Source organism: Syngnathus typhle, linkage group LG7 (assembly GCF_033458585.1).
Source record: "Syngnathus typhle isolate RoL2023-S1 ecotype Sweden linkage group LG7, RoL_Styp_1.0, whole genome shotgun sequence".
Taxonomy (NCBI): Eukaryota; Metazoa; Chordata; class Actinopteri; order Syngnathiformes; family Syngnathidae; genus Syngnathus; species Syngnathus typhle.
This window is the reverse complement of record NC_083744.1, coordinates 11,519,981-11,540,716: the sequence shown is the minus strand read 5'-3', so window position 1 is coordinate 11,540,716 and position 20,736 is coordinate 11,519,981. Positions and strand designations below refer to the sequence as shown.

At 37.0% G+C, this 20,736-nt stretch overlaps 1 protein-coding gene across 1 annotated transcript in view; it reads left to right on the top strand.

The window, feature by feature from the left end:
- Positions 1-18,216, top strand: part of slc17a8 (solute carrier family 17 member 8) — a 39,963-nt gene extending 21,747 nt beyond the window's left edge. Inside the window, exons 7-12 of the mRNA XM_061283595.1 lie at positions 15,692-15,834; positions 15,917-16,066; positions 16,146-16,278; positions 16,473-16,583; positions 16,887-17,014; positions 17,896-18,216. Of these exons, the coding sequence (XP_061139579.1) occupies positions 15,692-15,834; positions 15,917-16,066; positions 16,146-16,278; positions 16,473-16,583; positions 16,887-17,014; positions 17,896-18,216 (986 nt within the window). The remainder of the gene's footprint in view (positions 1-15,691; positions 15,835-15,916; positions 16,067-16,145; positions 16,279-16,472; positions 16,584-16,886; positions 17,015-17,895) is intronic.
- Positions 18,217-20,736: the final 2,520 nt, after the last annotated feature.

Genomic DNA, 20,736 nt, shown 5'->3' with positions numbered 1-20,736 from the left:
AATCCTTCCGAATGTGATTAGAATGTGCTGAATGATGTGAATTTCAAATTGGAACGACGTAAATGTGAAATGTCGAATGTGCCATTAAGAATGAATGGGGAAAAATTTGTCGGAATTTTGGGAATTTTGCGGAATCGGAAAATTTTCGGAACGAGCAAAATACAAGCGCTCGTCGCGTGAATATTTGGAATACGTGAAAAGTGGAATGGAGTGAATCGGATGAATTATGTGGAAGATGAAACGTGTCAAAAAAGTGTGGAGAAACGTAGAGAATAATAATAATAATAATAGAGAATGGTGTAGAATAACATATGTGTGAAGGCCTTCGCCTTCACACAATAAAGTAAATGGAGTAGAATAACATATGTGTGAAGGCCTTCGCCTTCACACAATAAAGTAAATGGAGTAGAATAACATATGTGTGAAGGCCATCGCCTTCACACAATAATAACTAGAATTTTGCAATTTCTGGAGAAATTGCGTGTGAAGGCGAAATGTATGAATAACTTCTTCGGGGAATGCTGCCGAACGATGTTGAAACGTGTTGAATTACTTGAGAAATGTAGAATATTTGGAGAATTTGTGGCGAATTTCAAAATAAAAGATGTGAAGTTTTTGGTAAGTGGGAAGTTGTGGAATAGGTCGAAAAATGATGAACAGTTGAAAGTTGGAATGGGTTGAATCGGTTGAAAAATGTAGAAATGAGAAGGGAAAAAGGAATTGGGTGTGAATTTCAAAATAAAAGATGTGAAGGTTTTGGGAAGTTGTGGAATAGGTCGAAAAATGATGAACAGTTGAAAGTTGGAATGGGTTGAATCGGTTGAAAAATGTAGAAATGAGAAGGGAAAAGGGAATTGGGTGTGAATTTCAAAATAAAAGATGTGAAGTTTTTGAGGAGTGGGAAGTTGTGGAATAGGTAGAAAAATGATGAACAGTTGGAATGGGTTGAATCGGTTGAAAAATGTAGAAATGAGAAGGGAAAAGGGAATTGGGTGTGAATTTCAAAATAAAAGATGTGAAGTTTTTGGTAAGTGGGAAGTTGTGGAATAGGTAGAAAAATGATGAACAGTTGAAAGTTGGAATGGGTTGAATCGGTTGAAAAATGTAGAAATGAGAAGGGAAAAGGGAATTGAGTGTGAATTTCAAAATAAAAGATGTGAAGTTTTTGGTAAGTGGGAAGTTGTGGAATAGGTAGACAAATGATGAACTGTTGAAAGTTGGAATGGGTTGAATCGGTTGAAAAATGTAGAAATGAGAAGGGAAAAGGGAATTGGGTGTGAATTTCAAAATAAAAGATGTGAAGTTTTTGGTAAGTGGGAAGTTGTGGAATAGGTAGAAAAATGATGAACAGTTGAAAGTTGGAATGGGTTGAATCGGTTGAAAAATGTAGAAATGAGAAGGGAAAAAGGAATTGGGTGTGAATTTCAAAATAAAAGATGTGAAGGTTTTGGGAAGTTGTGGAATAGGTCGAAAAATGATGAACAGTTGAAAGTTGGAATGGGTTGAATCGGTTGAAAAATGTAGAAATGAGAAGGGAAAAGGGAATTGGGTGTGAATTTCAAAATAAAAGATGTGAAGTTTTTGGTAAGTGGGAAGTTGTGGAATAGGTAGAAAAATGATGAACAGTTGAAAGTTGGAATGGGTTGAATCGGTTGAAAAATGTAGAAATGAGAAGGGAAAAGGGAATTGGGTGTGAATTTCAAAATAAAAGATGTGAAGTTTTTGGTAAGTGGGAAGTTGTGGAATAGGTAGAAAAATGATGAACAGTTGAAAGTTGGAATGGGTTGAATCGGTTGAAAAATGTAGAAAGGAGAAGGGAAAAGGGAATTGAGTGTGAATTTCAAAATAAAAGATGTGAAGTTTTTGGGAAGTTGTGGAATAGGTAGAAAAATGATGAACAGTAGAAAGTTGGAATGGGTTGAATCGGTTGAAAAATGTAGAAATGAGAAGGGAAAAGGGAATTGGGTGTGAATTTCAAAATAAAAGATGTGAAGTTTTTGGTAAGTGGGAAGTTGTGGAATAGGTAGAAAAATGATGAACAGTTGAAAGTTGGAATGGGTTGAATCGGTTGAAAAATGTAGAAATGAGAAGGGAAAAAGGAATTGGGTGTGAATTTCAAAATAAAAGATGTGAAGTATTTGGGAAGTTGTGGAATAGGTAGAAAAATGATGAACAGTTCAAAGTTGGAATGGGTTGAATCGGTTGAAAAATGTAGAAATTAGAGTACAAAAACGGAATTTGAGAGAATTTTGGTTGAATTTCAAAATAAAAGATGTGAAGTTTTTGGTAAGTGGGAAGTTGTGGAATAGGTAGAAAAATGATGAACAGTTGAAAGTTGGAATGGGTTGAATCGGTTGAAAAATGTAGAAATTAGAGTAGAAAAACGGAATTTAAGAGAATTTTAGTTGAATTTCAAAATAAAAGATGTGAAGTTTTTGGTAAGTGGAACGTTGTGGAATAGGTAGGCAAAAGATGAACAGTTGAAAGTTGGAACGAGTTGAATCGGTTGAAAAATGTAGAAGTTAGAGGTGAAAAACGAAATTTTGTGAAAATTTGTCGGAATTTATAACGTGAAAACGTGAAATTTTCGAATTTGGGAATTTTGGGAATATCGAGAATCCTTCCGAATGTGATTAGAATGTGCTGAATGATGTGAATTTCAAATTGGAACGACGTAAATGTGAAATGTCGAATGTGCCATTAAGAATGAATGGGGAAAAATTTGTCGGAATTTGGGGAATTTTGCGGAATCGGAAAATATTCGGAATGAGAAAAATGGAAGCCACCCTTTCCTGAATATTTGGAATACGTGAAAAGTGGAATGGAGTGAATCGGATGAATTATGTGGACGATGAAACGGGACAAAAAAGTGAGGAGAATAAAATATAATAATAATAATAAAGTGAAAAAAGTAGAATAACATATGTGTGAAGGCCTTCGCCTTCACACAATAAAGTAAATGGAGTAGAATAACATATGTGTGAAGGCCTTCGCCTTCACACAACTAGAATTTTGCAATTTCTGGAGAAATTGCGTGTGAAGGCGAAATGTATGAATAACTTCTTCGGGGAATGCTGCCGAACGATGTTGAAACGTGTTGAATTACTTGAGAAATGTAGAATATTTGGAGAATTTGTGGCGAATTTCAAAATAAAAGATGTGAAGTTTTTGCTAAGTGGGAAGTTGTGGAATAGGTCGAAAAATGATGAACAGTTGAAAGTTGGAATGGGTTGAATCGGTTGAAAAATGTAGAAATGAGAAGGGAAAAAGGAATTGGGTGTGAATTTCAAAATAAAAGATGTGAAGGTTTTGGGAAGTTGTGGAATAGGTCGAAAAATGATGAACAGTTGAAAGTTGGAATGGGTTGAATCGGTTGAAAAATGTAGAAATGAGAAGGGAAAAGGGAATTGGGTGTGAATTTCAAAATAAAAGATGTGAAGTTTTTGAGGAGTGGGAAGTTGTGGAATAGGTAGAAAAATGATGAACAGTTGGAATGGGTTGAATCGGTTGAAAAATGTAGAAATGAGAAGGGAAAAGGGAATTGGGTGTGAATTTCAAAATAAAAGATGTGAAGTTTTTGGTAAGTGGGAAGTTGTGGAATAGGTAGAAAAATGATGAACAGTTGAAAGTTGGAATGGGTTGAATCGGTTGAAAAATGTAGAAATGAGAAGGGAAAAGGGAATTGAGTGTGAATTTCAAAATAAAAGATGTGAAGTTTTTGGTAAGTGGGAAGTTGTGGAATAGGTAGACAAATGATGAACTGTTGAAAGTTGGAATGGGTTGAATCGGTTGAAAAATGTAGAAATGAGAAGGGAAAAGGGAATTGGGTGTGAATTTCAAAATAAAAGATGTGAAGTTTTTGGTAAGTGGGAAGTTGTGGAATAGGTAGAAAAATGATGAACAGTTGAAAGTTGGAATGGGTTGAATCGGTTGAAAAATGTAGAAATGAGAAGGGAAAAAGGAATTGGGTGTGAATTTCAAAATAAAAGATGTGAAGGTTTTGGGAAGTTGTGGAATAGGTCGAAAAATGATGAACAGTTGAAAGTTGGAATGGGTTGAATCGGTTGAAAAATGTAGAAATGAGAAGGGAAAAGGGAATTGGGTGTGAATTTCAAAATAAAAGATGTGAAGTTTTTGGTAAGTGGGAAGTTGTGGAATAGGTAGAAAAATGATGAACAGTTGAAAGTTGGAATGGGTTGAATCGGTTGAAAAATGTAGAAATGAGAAGGGAAAAGGGAATTGGGTGTGAATTTCAAAATAAAAGATGTGAAGTTTTTGGTAAGTGGGAAGTTGTGGAATAGGTAGAAAAATGATGAACAGTTGAAAGTTGGAATGGGTTGAATCGGTTGAAAAATGTAGAAAGGAGAAGGGAAAAGGGAATTGAGTGTGAATTTCAAAATAAAAGATGTGAAGTTTTTGGGAAGTTGTGGAATAGGTAGAAAAATGATGAACAGTAGAAAGTTGGAATGGGTTGAATCGGTTGAAAAATGTAGAAATGAGAAGGGAAAAGGGAATTGGGTGTGAATTTCAAAATAAAAGATGTGAAGTTTTTGGTAAGTGGGAAGTTGTGGAATAGGTAGAAAAATGATGAACAGTTGAAAGTTGGAATGGGTTGAATCGGTTGAAAAATGTAGAAATGAGAAGGGAAAAAGGAATTGGGTGTGAATTTCAAAATAAAAGATGTGAAGTATTTGGGAAGTTGTGGAATAGGTAGAAAAATGATGAACAGTTCAAAGTTGGAATGGGTTGAATCGGTTGAAAAATGTAGAAATTAGAGTACAAAAACGGAATTTGAGAGAATTTTGGTTGAATTTCAAAATAAAAGATGTGAAGTTTTTGGTAAGTGGGAAGTTGTGGAATAGGTAGAAAAATGATGAACAGTTGAAAGTTGGAATGGGTTGAATCGGTTGAAAAATGTAGAAATTAGAGTAGAAAAACGGAATTTAAGAGAATTTTAGTTGAATTTCAAAATAAAAGATGTGAAGTTTTTGGTAAGTGGAACGTTGTGGAATAGGTAGGCAAAAGATGAACAGTTGAAAGTTGGAACGAGTTGAATCGGTTGAAAAATGTAGAAGTTAGAGGTGAAAAACGAAATTTTGTGAAAATTTGTCGGAATTTATAACGTGAAAACGTGAAATTTTCGAATTTGGGAATTTTGGGAATATCGAGAATCCTTCCGAATGTGATTAGAATGTGCTGAATGATGTGAATTTCAAATTGGAACGACGTAAATGTGAAATGTCGAATGTGCCATTAAGAATGAATGGGGAAAAATTTGTCGGAATTTGGGGAATTTTGCGGAATCGGAAAATATTCGGAATGAGAAAAATGGAAGCCACCCTTTCCTGAATATTTGGAATACGTGAAAAGTGGAATGGAGTGAATCGGATGAATTATGTGGACGATGAAACGGGACAAAAAAGTGAGGAGAATAAAATATAATAATAACTAGAATTTTGCAATTTCTGGAGAAATTGCGTGTGAAGGCGAAATGTATGAATAACTTCTTCGGGGAATGCTGCCGAACGATGTTGAAACGTGTTGAATTACTTGAGAAATGTAGAATATTTGGAGAATTTGTGGCGAATTTCAAAATAAAAGATGTGAAGTTTTTGGTAAGTGGGAAGTTGTGGAATAGGTCGAAAAATGATGAACAGTTGAAAGTTGGAATGGGTTGAATTGGTTGAAAAATGTAGAAATGAGAAGGGAAAAAGGAATTGGGTGTGAATTTCAAAATAAAAGATGTGAAGGTTTTGGGAAGTTGTGGAATAGGTCGAAAAATGATGAACAGTTGAAAGTTGGAATGGGTTGAATCGGTTGAAAAATGTAGAAATGAGAAGGGAAAAGGGAATTGGGTGTGAATTTCAAAATAAAAGATGTGAAGTTTTTGGTAAGTGGGAAGTTGTGGAATAGGTAGAAAAATGATGAACAGTTGAAAGTTGGAATGGGTTGAATCGGTTGAAAAATGTAGAAAGGAGAAGGGAAAAGGGAATTGAGTGTGAATTTCAAAATAAAAGATGTGAAGTTTTTGGTAAGTGGGAAGTTGTGGAATAGGTAGAAAAATGATGAACAGTTGAAAGTTGGAATGGGTTGAATCGGTTGAAAAATGTAGAAATGAGAAGGGAAAAGGGAATTGGGTGTGAATTTCAAAATAAAAGATGTGAAGTATTTGGGAAGTTGTGGAATAGGTAGAAAAATGATGAACAGTTGAAAGTTGGAATGGGTTGAATCGGTTGAAAAATGTAGAAATTAGAGTACAAAAACGGAATTTGAGAGAATTTTGGTTGAATTTCAAAATAAAAGATGTGAAGTTTTTGGTAAGTGGGAAGTTGTGGAATAGGTAGAAAAATGATGAACAGTTGAAAGTTGGAATGAGTTGAATCGGTTGAAAAATGTAGAAATGAGAAGGGAAAAGGAAATTGGGTGTGAATTTCAAAATAAAAGATGTGAAGTTTTTGGTAAGTGGGAAGTTGTGGAATAGGTAGAAAAATGATGAACAGTTGAAAGTTGGAATGGGTTGAATCGGTTGAAAAATGTAGAAATGAGAAGGGAAAAGGAATTGGGTGTGAATTTCAAAATAAAAGACGTGAAGCTTTTGGTAAGTGGGAAGTTGTGGAATCGGTAGAAAAATAATGAACAGTTGAAAGTTGGAATGGGTTGAATCGGTTGAAAAATGTAGAAATGAGAAGGGGAAAGGAAATTGGGTGTGAATTTCAAAATAAAAGATGTGAAGTTTTTGGTAAGTGGGAAGTTGTGGAATAGGTAGAAAAATGATGAACAGTTGAAAGTTGGAATGGGTTGAATCGGTTGAAAAATGTAGAAATGAGAAGGGAAAAGGAATTGGGTGTGAATTTCAAAATAAAAGACGTGAAGCTTTTGGTAAGTGGGAAGTTGTGGAATCGGTAGAAAAATAGTGAACAGTTGAAAGTTGGAATGGGTTGAATCGGTTGAAAAATGTAGAAATGAGAAGGGAAAAGGAAATTGGGTGTGAATTTCAAAATAAAAGATGTGAAGTTTTTGGTAAGTGGGAAGTTGTGGAATAGGTAGAAAAATGATGAACAGTTGAAAGTTGGAATGGGTTGAATCGGTTGAAAAATGTAGAAATGAGAAGGGAAAAGGAATTGGGTGTGAATTTCAAAATAAAAGATGTGAAGCTTTTGGTAAGTGGGAAGTTGTGGAATCAGTAGAAAAATAATGAACAGTTGAAAGTTGGAATGGGTTGAATCGGTTGAAAAATGTAGAAATTAGAGTAGAAAAACGAAATTTTAGAGAATTTTGGTTGAATTTCAAAATAAAAGATGTGAAGTTTTTGGTAAGTGGGACGTTGTGGAATAGGTTGGCAAAAGATGAACAGTTGAAAGTTGGAACGAGTTGAATCGGTTGAAAAATGTAGAAGTTAGAGGTGAAAAACGAAATTTTGTGAAAATTTGTCGGAATTTTTAACGTGAAAACGTGAAATTTTCGAATTTGGGAATTTTGGGAATGTCAAGAATCCTTCCGAATGTGATTAGAATGTGCTGAATGATGTGAATTTCAAATTGGAACGACGTAAATGTGAAATGTCGAATGTGCCATTAAGAATGAATGGGGAAAAATTTGTCGGAATTTTGGGAATTTTGCGGAATCGGAAAATTTTCGGAACGAGAAAAATACAAGCGCTCGTCGCGTGAATATTTGGAATACGTGAAAAGTGGAATGGAGTGAATCGGATGAATTATGTGGAAGATGAAACGTGTCAAAAAAGTGTGGAGAATAAAAGAGAATAATAATAATAATAGAGAATGGTGTAGAATAACATATGTGTGAAGGCCTTCGCCTTCACACAATGATGAACAGTTGAAAGTTGGAAAGGGTTGAATCGGTTGAAAAATGTAGAAATGAGAAGGGAAAAAGGAATTGGGTGTGAATTTCAAAATAAAAGATGTGAAGTTTTTGGGAAGTTGTGGAATAGGTAGAAAAATGATGAACAGTTGAAAGTTGGAATGGGTTGAATCGGTTGAAAAATGTAGAAATTAGAGTACAAAACCGGAATTTGAGAGAATTTTGGTTGAATTTCAAAATAAAAGATGTGAAGTTTTTGGTAAGTGGGAAGTTGTGGAATAGGTAGAAAAATGATGAACAGTTGAAAGTTGGAATGGGTTGAATCGGTTGAAAAATGTAGAAATGAGAAGGGAAAAGGAAATTGGGTGTGAATTTCAAAATAAAAGATGTGAAGTTTTTGGTAAGTGGGAAGTTGTGGAATAGGTAGAAAAATGATGAACAGTTGAAAGTTGGAATGGATTGAATCGGTTGAAAAATGTAGAAATGAGAAGGGAAAAGGAATTGGGTGTGAATTTCAAAATAAAAGATGTGAAGCTTTTGGTAAGTGGGAAGTTGTGGAATCGGTAGAAAAATAATGAACAGTTGAAAGTTGGAATGGGTTGAATGGGTTGAAAAATGTAGAAATTAGAGTAGAAAAACGAAATTTTAGAGAATTTTGGTTGAATTTCAAAATAAAAGATGTGAAGTTTTTGGTGAGTGGGACGTTGTGGAATAGGTAGGCAAAAGATGAACAGTTGAAAGTTGGAACGAGTTGAATCGGTTGAAAAATGTAGAAGTTAGAGGTGAAAAACGAAATTTTGTGAAAATTTGTCGGAATTTTTAACGTGAAAACGTGAAATTTTCGAATTTGGGAATTTTGGGAATGTCGAGAATCCTTCCGAATGTGATTAGAATGTGCTGAATGATGTGAATTTCAAATTGGAACGACGTAAATGTGAAATGTCGAATGTGCCATTAAGAATGAATGGGGAAAAATTTGTCGGAATTTGGGGAATTTTGCGGAATCGGAAAATATTCGGAATGAGAAAAATGGAAGCCACCCTTTCCTGAATATTTGGAATACGTGAAAAGTGGAATGGAGTGAATCGGATGAATTATGTGGACGATGAAACGGGACAAAAAAGTGAGGAGAATAAAATATAATAATAATAATAAAGTGAATGGAGTAGAATAACATATGTGTGAAGGCCTTCGCCTTCACACAACTAGAATTTTGCAATTTCTGGAGAAATTGCGTGTGAAGGCGAAATGTATGAATAACTTTTTCGGGGAATGCTGCCGAACGATGTTGAAACGTGTTGAATTACTTGAGAAATGTAGAATATTTGGAGAATTTGTGGTGAATTTCAAAATAAAAGATGTGAAGTTTTTGGTAAGTTGTGGAATAGGTAGAAAAATGATGAACAGTTGAAAGTTGGAATGGGTTGAATCGGTTGAAAAATGTAGAAATGAGAAGGGAAAAAGGAATTGGGTGTGAATTTCAAAATAAAAGATGTGAAGGTTTTGGGAAGTTGTGGAATAGGTCGAAAAATGATGAACAGTTGAAAGTTGGAATGGGTTGAATCGGTTGAAAAATGTAGAAATGAGAAGGGAAAAGGGAATTGGGTGTGAATTTCAAAATAAAAGATGTGAAGTTTTTGGTAAGTGGGAAGTTGTGGAATAGGTAGAAAAATGATGAACAGTTGAAAGTTGGAATGGGTTGAATCGGTTGAAAAATGTAGAAATGAGAAGGGAAAAGGGAATTGGGTGTGAATTTCAAAATAAAAGATGTGAAGTTTTTGGTAAGTGGGAAGTTGTGGAATAGGTAGAAAAATGATGAACAGTTGAAAGTTGGAATGGGTTGAATCGGTTGAAAAATGTAGAAATGAGAAGGGAAAAGGGAATTGAGTGTGAATTTCAAAATAAAAGATGTGAAGTTTTTGGTAAGTGGGAAGTTGTGGAATAGGTAGAAAAATGATGAACAGTTGAAAGTTGGAATGGGTTGAATCGGTTGAAAAATGTAGAAATGAGAAGGGAAAAGGGAATTGGGTGTGAATTTCAAAATAAAAGATGTGAAAATTTTTGGTAAGTGGGAAGTTGTGGAATAGGTAGAAAAATGATGAACAGTTGAAAGTTGGAATGGGTTGAATCGGTTGAAAAATGTAGAAATGAGAAGGGAAAAGGGAATTGGGTGTGAATTTCAAAATAAAAGATGTGAAGTTTTTGGTAAGTGGGAAGTTGTGGAATAGGTAGAAAAATGATGAACAGTTGAAAGTTGGAATGGGTTGAATCGGTTGAAAAATGTAGAAATGAGAAGGGAAAAGGGAATTGAGTGTGAATTTCAAAATAAAAGATGTGAAGTTTTTGGTAAGTGGGAAGTTGTGGAATAGGTAGAAAAATGATGAACAGTTGAAAGTTGGAATGGGTTGAATCGGTTGAAAAATGTAGAAATGAGAAGGGAAAAGGGAATTGGGTGTGAATTTCAAAATAAAAGATGTGAAGTTTTTGGTAAGTGGGAAGTTGTGGAATAGGTAGAAAAATGATGAACAGTTGAAAGTTGGAATGGGTTGAATCGGTTGAAAAATGTAGAAATGAGAAGGGAAAAAGGAATTGGGTGTGAATTTCAAAATAAAAGATGTGAAGTATTTGGGAAGTTGTGGAATAGGTAGAAAAATGATGAACAGTAGAAAGTTGGAATGGGTTGAATCGGTTGAAAAATGTAGAAATTAGAGTACAAAAACGGAATTTGAGAGAATTTTGGTTGAATTTCAAAATAAAAGATGTGAAGTTTTTGGTAAGTGGGAAGTTGTGGAATAGGTAGAAAAATGATGAACAGTTGAAAGTTGGAATGGGTTGAATCGGTTGAAAAATGTAGAAATGAGAAGGGAAAAGGAAATTGGGTGTGAATTTCAAAATAAAAGATGTGAAGTTTTTGGTTAGTGGGAAGTTGTGGAATAGGTAGAAAAATGATGAACAGTTGAAAGTTAGAATGGGTTGAATCGGTTGAAAAATGTAGAAATGAGAAGGGAAAAGGAATTGGGTGTGAATTTCAAAATAAAAGATGTGAAGCTTTTGGTAAGTGGGAAGTTGTGGAATCGGTAGAAAAGTAATGAACAGTTGAAAGTTGGAATGGGTTGAATCGGTTGAAAAATGTAGAAATTAGAGTGGAAAAACGAAATTTTAGAGAATTTTGGTTGAATTTCAAAATAAAAGATGTGAAGTTTTTGGGAAGTGGGACGTTGTGGAATAGGTAGGCAAAAGATGAACAGTTGAAAGTTGGAACGAGTTGAATCGGTTGAAAAATGTAGAAGTTAGAGCTGAAAAACGAAATTTTGTGAAAATTTGTCGGAATTTTTAACGTGAAAACGTGAAATTTTTGAATTTGGGAATTTTGGGAATGTCGAGAATCCTTCCGAATGTGATTAGAATGTGCTGAATGATGTGAATTTCAAATTGGAACGACGTAAACGTGAAATGTCGAATGTGCCATTAAGAATGAATGGGGAAAAATTTGTCGGAATTTGGGGAATTTTGCGGAATCGGAAAATGTTCGGAATGAGAAAAATACAAGCCACCCTTTCCTGAATATTTGGAATACGTGAAAAGTGGAATGGAGTGAATCGGGTGAATTTTGTGAAAGAAGAAGCGGGACAAAAAAGTGAGGAGAATAAAATATAATAACTAGAATTTTGCAATTTCTGGAGAAATTGCGTGTGAAGGCGAAATGTATGAATAACTTTTTCGGGGAATGCTGCCGAACGATGTTGAAACGTGTTGAATTACTTGAGAAATGTAGAATATTTGGAGAATTTGTGGTGAATTTCAAAATTGAAAGTTTGGAATATTTTGTAAGTGGGAAGTTGTGGAATAGGTAGGCAAAAGATGAACAGTTGAAAGTTGGAATGGGTTGAATCGGTTGAAAAATGTAGAAATTAGAGTAGAAAAACGAAATTTTGGAGAATTTGGTTGAATTTCGAATTTGGAATTTTTGGTAAGTGGGAAGTTGTGGAATAGGTAGGCAAAAGATGTACAGTTGAAAGTTGGAACGAGTTGAGTCAGTTAAAAAATGTAGAAGTTAGAGCAAATGTTGAACCCCCATAGAGAATGAATGGGAAAATAAAAAAAAGCAATTGCGCCAAAATCTTTCTAAATTTGGAACAAAACCAAAAAAAACGGCCTCAGGAGGTTCACTTTTGGGGTAAAACTGTTGAAACGGGTTAAATCGGACAGAAAACGAAGACGTTAGCGCAAATGTAGCTATTTGGGGCACTTAGTGTTGAAATAAGGTCACTTCCGGCTTGATTCGGGTCATTTCCGGTCTTATTAGGGTCACTTCCGGTTTATTTGGGTCACTTCCGGTTTAAAAAAGGTCACTTCCGGTTTAGCTGAGGTCACTTCCGGTTTATTAGGGGTCATTTCCGGTCTAAAAAGGTCACTTCCGGTACATTTGGGGTCACTTCCGGTTTGATTTGGGGTCACTTCCGGTTTACCTGAGGTCACTTCCGGTCTTTTTGGGGTCACTTCCGGTCTATTTGGGGTCACTTCCGGTTTATTTGGGTCACTTCCGGTTTAAAACAGGTCACTTCCGGTTTAGCTGAGGTCACTTCCGGTTTATTTGGGGTCATTTCCGGGCTAAAAAGGTCACTTCCGGTTCATTTTGGGTCACTTCCGGTTTGATTTGGGGTCACTTCCGGTTTACCTGAGGTCACTTCCGGTCTTTTTGGGGTCACTTCCGGTCTATTTGGGGTCACTTCCGGTTTATTTGGCTCACTTCCGGTTTAATTTGGGTCACTTCCGGTTCGTCTGAGGTCACTTCCGGTTTATTTGGGGTCATTTCCGGTCTAAAAAGGCCACTTCCGGTACATTTGGGGTCACTTCCGGTTTGATTTGGGGTCACTTCCGGTTTACCTGAGGTCACTTCCGGTCTATTTGGGGTCACTTTCGGTTTGATCTGGGGCACTTCCGGTTCATTTTGGGTTCATTGGGGGCACTTGAGGGTCAATCCAAGATGGCCGCCACACTGGAATTGGGGGTCAAGGGTTGAATGTGTAGGCGTAGTGGAAGTGGGGGTGAATGGGAGTGAATGTGGGAAGCATAAGGTGAATGCATTTGGAATGGGTTGAATCGGTTGAAAAATGTAGAAATTAGAGTGGAATAACGGAATTTGAGAGAATTTTGGTTGAATTTCAAATTTGAGAATTTGGAATTTTTGGTAAGTGGGAAGTTGTGGAATAGGTAGGCAAAAGATGAACAGTTGAAAGTTGGAATGGGTTGAATCGGTTGAAAAATGTAGAAGTTAGAGGTGAAACACGAAATTTTGTGAAATGTGGAATGTGCCATTAAGAATGGATGGGGAAAAATTTGTCGGAATTTTGGGAATCTTGCGGAATCGGAAAATTTTCGGAATGAGAAAAATACAAGCGCTCATGTCGTGAATATTTGGAATACGTGAAAAGTGGAATGGAGTGAATCGGATGAATTTTGTGGAAGAAGAAGCGGGACAAAAAAGTGGCGGGAATAAAATAGAATAATAATAATAACTAGAATTTTGCAATTTCTGGAGAAATTGCGTGTGAAGGCGAAATGTATGAATAACTTTTTCGGGGAATGCTGCCGAACGATGTTGAAACGTGTTGAATTACTTGAGAAATGTAGAATATTTGGAGAATTTGTGGTGAATTTCAAAATTGAAAGTTTGGAATATTTGGTAAGTGGGAAGTTGTCGAATAGGTAGGCAAAAGATGAACAGTTGAAAGTTGGAATGGGTTGAATCGGTTGAAAAATGTAGAAATTAGAGTAGAAAAACGAAATTTTGGAGAATTTGGTTGAATTTCGAATTTGGAATTTTTGGTAAGTGGGAAGTTGTGGAATAGGTAGGCAAAAGATGTACAGTTGAAAGTTGGAACGGGTTGAATCAGTTAAAAAATGTAGAAGTTAGAGCAAATGTTGAATCCCCATAGAGAATGAATGGGAAAATAAAAAAAAGCAATTGCGCCAAAATCTTTCTAAATTTGGAACAAAACAAAAAAAACGGCCTCAGGAGATTCACTTTTGGGGTAAAAATGTTGAAAGGGGTTAAATCAGACAAAAAACGAAAAAGTTAGCGCAAATGTAGCTATTTGGGCCACTCAGTGTTGAAATAAGGTCACTTCCGGTTTGATTCGGGTCACTTCCGGTCTAGTTTGGGTCACTTCCGGTTTATTTGGGTCACTTCCGGTTTAAAACAGGTCACTTCCGGTTTAGCTGAGGTCACTTCCGGTTTATTTGGGGTCACTTCCGGTCTAAAAAGGTCACTTCCGGTTCATTTGTGGTCACTTCCGGTTTGATTTGGGGTCACTTCCGGTTTACCAGAGGTCACTTCCGGTCTATTTGGGGTCACTTCCGGTCTATTTGGGGTCACTTCCGGTTTATTTGGGTCACTTCCGGTTTAATTTGGGTCACTTCCGGTTCGTCTGAGGTCACTTCCGGTTTATTAGGGGTCATTTCCGGTCTAAAAAGGTCACTTCCGGTACATTTGGGGTCACTTCCGGTTTGATTTGGGGTCACTTCCGGTTTACCTGAGGTCACTTCCGGTCTATTTGGGGTCACTTTCGGTTTGATTTGGGGCACTTCCGGTTCATTTTGGGTTCATTGGGGGCACTTGAGGGTCAATCCAAGATGGCCGCCACACTGGAATTGGGGGTCAAGGGTTGAATGTGTAAGCGTAGTGGAAGTGGGGGTGAATGGGAGTGAATGTGGGAAGCATAAGGTGAATGCATTTGGAATGGGTTGAATCGGTCGAAAAATGTAGAAATTAGAGTAGAAAAACGAAATTTTAGAGAATTTTGGTTGAATTTCAAATTTGAGAATTTGGAATTTTTGGTAAGTGGGAAGTTGTGGAATAGGTAGGCAAAAGATGAACAGTTGAAAGTTGGAATGGGTTGAATCGGTTGAAAAATGTAGAAATTAGAGTGGAATAACGGAATTAGAGAGAATTTTGGTTGAATTTCAAATTTGAAAATTTGGAATTTTTAGTAAATGGGAAGTTGTGGAATAGGTAGGCAAAAGATGAACAGTTGAAAGTTGGAATGGGTTGAATCGGTTGAAAAATGTAGAAGTTAGAGGTGAAAAACGAAATTTTGTGAAATGTCGAATGTGCCATTAAGAATGGATGGGGAAAAATTTGTCGGAATTTTGGGAATTTTGCGGAATCGGAAAATGTTCGGAATGAGAAAAATACAAGCGCTCATGTCGTGAATATTTGGAATACGTGAAAAGTGGAATGGAGTGAATCGGATGAATTATGTGAAAGATGAAACGGGACAAAAAAGTGGCGGGAATAAAATAGAATAATAATAATAATAAAGTAAATGGAGTAGAATAACATATGTGTGAAGGCCTTCGCCTTCACACAATAAAGTAAATGGAGTAGAATAACATATGTGTGAAGGCCTTCGCCTTCACACAATAATAATAATAAAGTGAATGGAGTAGAATAACATAAGTGTGAAGGCCTTCGCCTTCACACAATAATAAAGTGAAAAAAGTAGAATAACATATGTGTGAAGGCCTTCGCCTTCACACAATAAAGTGAATGGAGTAGAATAACATAAGTGTGAAGGCCTTCGCCTTCACACAATAATAATAAAGTGAATGGAGTAGAATAACATAAGTGTGAAGGCCTTCGCCTTCACACAATAAAGTAAATGGAGTAGAATAACATATGTGTGAAGGCCTTCGCCTTCACACAATAATAATAAAGTGAATGGAGTAGAATAACATAAGTGTGAAGGCCTTCGCCTTCACACAATAATAATGAAGCTTCTCAGGTAGCACGTCAAAGGTTTCAAATTGGTTAAATGATTCTGCCTTGCTCTCATCAATACCACTCCTTTGTTCCATTGACAAAAAGGTGTTTTCGGAATCCTGTGGTACGTCTTTTGGCTTCTGTTGGCCTACGGAAGTCCTGCCGTGCATCCGACCATCACGGACGAGGAAAGAACGTACATTGAGTCCACCATTGGTGAAACAATCCACTACCAGAGTGTGAATAAGGTATTATTGCAAAGATTATTCCATGCAATATGTCAATGTAACAAACTCAAGACCCCCCCCCCCTCGCTTCTTATGCAAAAAGAAATTCAAGACACCGTGGCGTCGTTTCTTCACTTCCATGCCAGTCTACGCCATCATTGTGGCTAACTTCTGCCGCAGCTGGACCTTCTACCTGCTTCTCATCAGCCAGCCGGCATATTTTGAAGAGGTCTTTGGATTCCCAATCAGCAAGGTTCAGACCTCGTGACAGAAAGACGGAGAGCAAGAATCATGGCAGCGTTTGATGTTAAGACGATTTGTTGCTCTTACAGGTGGGGATCCTGTCTGCTGTGCCCCACATGGTGATGACAATCGTTGTTCCGATCGGAGGACAGCTAGCGGACTTCCTGCGTAGTAACAAAATCATGACGACTACAAATGTGAGGAAACTTATGAACTGCGGAGGTAGGTTGAGGAAACCATAGCAACCTGTAGACCAAAGGTGAACACTCGGAAATAAATACATTCTTCTTCATTAGCCCACAAAGGTGCACACTAATTTACTACCAGTTGACAAATATTAGTATATTTTTTGGTGAGGCAAATGTGAATTATTTGCCTTCTAGCTGGCATTTCATTATCATCACTTCTCTTTGCAGGCTTTGGTATGGAGGCTACTTTGCTGTTGGTGGTTGGCTTTTCACACACTCGTGCGGTGGCCATCACCTTCTTGGTGCTTGCTGTTGGCTTCAGTGGATTTGCCATCTCAGGTACTGCAGTGATACTGCAACTTTTTGAGAACCTCACTCGTGATTTACATGTGAGCCTCAGGCACCAGTGACAGAGACAGAGAGTGTGCATAGGCGTACAAAAATCGTTTTTGGACGGCGGAAATAATAAATGAAATGCAATTTGCACTCATTTCAATGGAGGAAGTGGATTTGAGATCATAATAAATTGAGTTATGATTGTGGTCACAGAATTCGTCTACTGCACGTGTGGAAACTTCCAGCAGGCATTATTAATTCATGTTGTTCAATACACAATCACATCCTTCCATACTTTGTTGGCAGGCTTTAATGTCAATCATCTGGACATCGCTCCTCGCTATGCCAGCATCCTGATGGGTATTTCCAACGGGGTGGGCACTCTGTCTGGGATGGTGTGCCCTCTGATTGTTGGAGCCTTGACCATTCACAAGGTACTTTTTTTTTCTTGCACAGCTGAACGACTAGACTATGTTATAGTTGTGACGGAAGTTCAGTCAAAATAAATTTATAGATATTTCATACAGGAGGTAAAAAAATTTCTAATGAAGTTATTCATTTTAATTTTATAAATCTTGTACTCTCTATGATTGTAAAGGCGTGGCGCATGGGTCGCAGTAGAACACATTACCTTCCTTCCTTCCTTCCTTCCTTCCTTCCTTCCTTCCTTCCTTCCTTCCTTCCTTCCTTCCTTCCTTCCTTCCTTCCTTCCTTCCTTCCTTCCTTCCTTCCTTCCTTCCTTCCTTCCTTCCTTCCTTCCTTCCTTCCTTCCTTTCTTCCTTTCTTCCTTTCTTTCTTCCTTCCTTCCTTCCTTCCTTCCTTCCTTCCTTCCTTCCTTCCTTCCTTCCTTCCTTCCTTCCTTCCTTCCCTTCCTTCCCTTCCTTCCCTTCCTTCCCTTCCTTCCCTTCCTTCCTTCCTTCCTTCCTTCCTTCCTTCCTTCCTTTGTTTCTTGGTTCTATTCTATTCTATTCTATTCTATTCTATTCTATTCTATTCTATTCTATTCTATTCTATTCTATTCTATTCTATTCTATTCTATTCTATTCTATTCTATTCTATACCAATCGTGATAAAAATAAAAGCTCCAAAGATTGTGAGTTTGGAATTTTATTTAGTATCAAGATGGACTCTGCTCAAAGAAAATGGATGGACACATTCAACTTGGTTAAAAGATGAGAATAATTCCCCATTTGGAAAAACTGCAGCAGTATTTCTAGTGCAAGATTGATCACAATCCCTTTTATCTCAGAGACATATCAAGCAGCGGTTTTGTTCAGGATATTCCTTGACTTTATTCATTCCTCCCATCCGACAGACCCGTCTTGAATGGCAGAATGTCTTTGTTATCGCATCCATGGTGCACTACACAGGGGTCATCTTCTACGCTATCTTTGCTTCGGGAGAACAACAGGAATGGGCCAACCCCGAGAGTACGAGCGAGGACAAATGTGGCTTTATCAAAGAGGACGAGCTAGCTGAAGAATCTGAGCTCAAAAGCGAGAACATGAAAATGACTTACGGAACCACGGATAATGCGTCAGATCGTAAACACGGCTGGACAAAGAAGAGAGGGGTGACCATGCAAGAAGAGGATGAACATTGTGCTAATGGAGACAACCTGAATGGATACCAGTGAGCAGCTCTGTGTTGGTTAAGACCTTCACACTTTACACCTGTGGAATTCAAGCATAATGTCCTTCAAAAACTTTCATCAATTTATATGAAAGCACCTGTTGAAAGCAATTCATCACAAAAGAAGAAATGTTGTATCTCGATCATGATTTTGGAATTCCTTTGTCTTGTTAACTGTCAAGTGTCGCCACCTATGCAACATGCAGTCTGGGTTTGCTATTAGACCATAGTGATGAGTGTGTTGTTTTGGCTTGAATGCTATTGAGCGGTGAAAACATAAACTGTAGCTACGCCTGCACATTGTAATAATCCGAAACAAGAGCTGTAACAAAAACGCTCATTTTTGATTAACACTATTAGATAGAGGCAGGACGGTGGAGTTGTGGCTACCCTGTCGAATTTCAATCTTCTTGTCTGGCATTCCCAAACATCAATTAAATGGAGTTACTTCATTAAAGACTCAAATTGTCCATATGTGTGAACGTGAATGGTTGTTTGTTTATTAGTATGTATCTTGTGACTGACTAGCAAGTACGTACTTAAGATGGCAACCCGCCTCTCGCCACTCAGCCAAATGGGTAAAGGCTCTAACTCACCAATGACACTTAATGAACTTGGACTATCAGAGAGGTATGTATTTGTTTGAGTTTTGGAAAGAGACACAATGGAGTGCAGTACATCACCTCAACTAAAACCATAAGAATCATAAACAGAAACACAAATTATGAAATGTTTGTGTGTTATAATGGATTCATGTGCACGTTGAAGGGCATCTTGCTGGTTCAGAGAGGGCCAAAGGTCCAGAATTAAATAGAATGAAATCACTTGATAAGAGCCACCCACACCTTAGGTTTTGACACTCCCCCTGCCACCCCAATCAACCTATCAAGACTAAATTAAACATTTCATACTCTGGTTACGGGTGGAAGCTCCTCGATGCTCGATCCTCCCCACCTTGACGCACGTTTAAGAAAACTGAGACGCTCTTATATCAACAGGTTGATTTCAATGCTTTGAGCTACAAACTTACTTGGCCCTTAAAAGACTTGAGATGAACCTTTTCTTTAATTTATTTGCCTTTTTTTGCTATTTTGAAAGCAATATCTACATTATACATGTATGAAGGTTAATTTCCCGCAACCATCCCTCCAGTGTTCTAATGGTCTGTTGTGTTTGCTAATTGTGTTAGAATGATCCTTGTGCAATTATGTTAGTTTTCACAGACAACACTAAATTGTCTGCGACCCCAAATCTTTGAACGATAGTTTATGTTAAAATTCAAATTAATTATCGAAACAAAATCAACATAAAAACCTAAATTTGTCGGTTAATTGCCAGTTACGGGATAAATCTAATACATACGGTAAACATGATAGCAAAAAAAGATTTCTTTTTTCAAATGATTTGCTTTTCAATATCCACTCTTAATTTTGAGTTTTGCACCATAATAGTGTATTCGTGAAAGTATACTATAAGGTGGTATTTGATGAATACTTTTCTTTTCTGAAACGACAACAAAACTGTCCCTATCTCTGACTGTTTATATTTGTAGGTGTTTACATTTTGCAATTTTTTTAAGGCTGAAGATGGCTCTGTTTCCCATCACAGTGTGGTAAACATCCTTTGTCTTATCTATGTTCATACAGTGCTTCAAAATAATTACTTGACAGGATATTCTTCACTGGTGTCACACATACAGTGTTCTTTTCTTTTTTTAAAAAAAAAAAATAACCCGCTTTTTGAGACAATATTATTATTGATCATTCTGGTTGTGCTAAAGTCCTTGAGTTCTCGTGTGTCTGTGTATCTTTAACCCTGACCCTCACACTACAAAAAAAAAAATAGCCTTTCAGCTTTTTGTCAATGTTAGATGTACAGTTGTAACTGTCCCTTCACAGAGTCCAGCACTGGCGGCTTGTTCCCAAACACAAACCACAGAGTCCAGCAGCCAATGGCAAAGGTTCTGTTTATTCCAGAGAGACTTTTCTGTTGACTCAGAACGACGCCATTGAATGGAGCAACAGCCCATCAATGATTAAACTAATGTTTATGGGGAATATTGAGAGGGGGGAAAAAGAAATGTCTCATCCTATGGTCGCGTGGACAAGCAGAGAGACACGGAAAAGGATACAGTTAGATGCAGTCCACAATTATTTCGGCATTATTGTATTTTTATCCACTTACGCAAAGGTCAAGTGTTGAAGTTTAGGTTTAATTCAAGAGTCTTGCATCATTTTTTCAATTACAGCTGTTGAATTAATTTCATGACTACTGTGCCGCCATTTTCAAGTATTTGGGGAAATGAGTTGCATCTGAGAAGTTGCTTATGATGACTTGAAATAATGATAGTATTAATAACATAATAATAATAGATATATTGTGGTTTTATAAAGTGCTTCACTGTTGGTTTTTATCTCTGACTTGAGTGTGCTCTGCATCATACTAAGTGGATGCACTGTATGTTCCTTGTATGTGTTTGTGTATGTGGGTGGGATACTCTGATTACTCTGTCTTTTTGAGATAA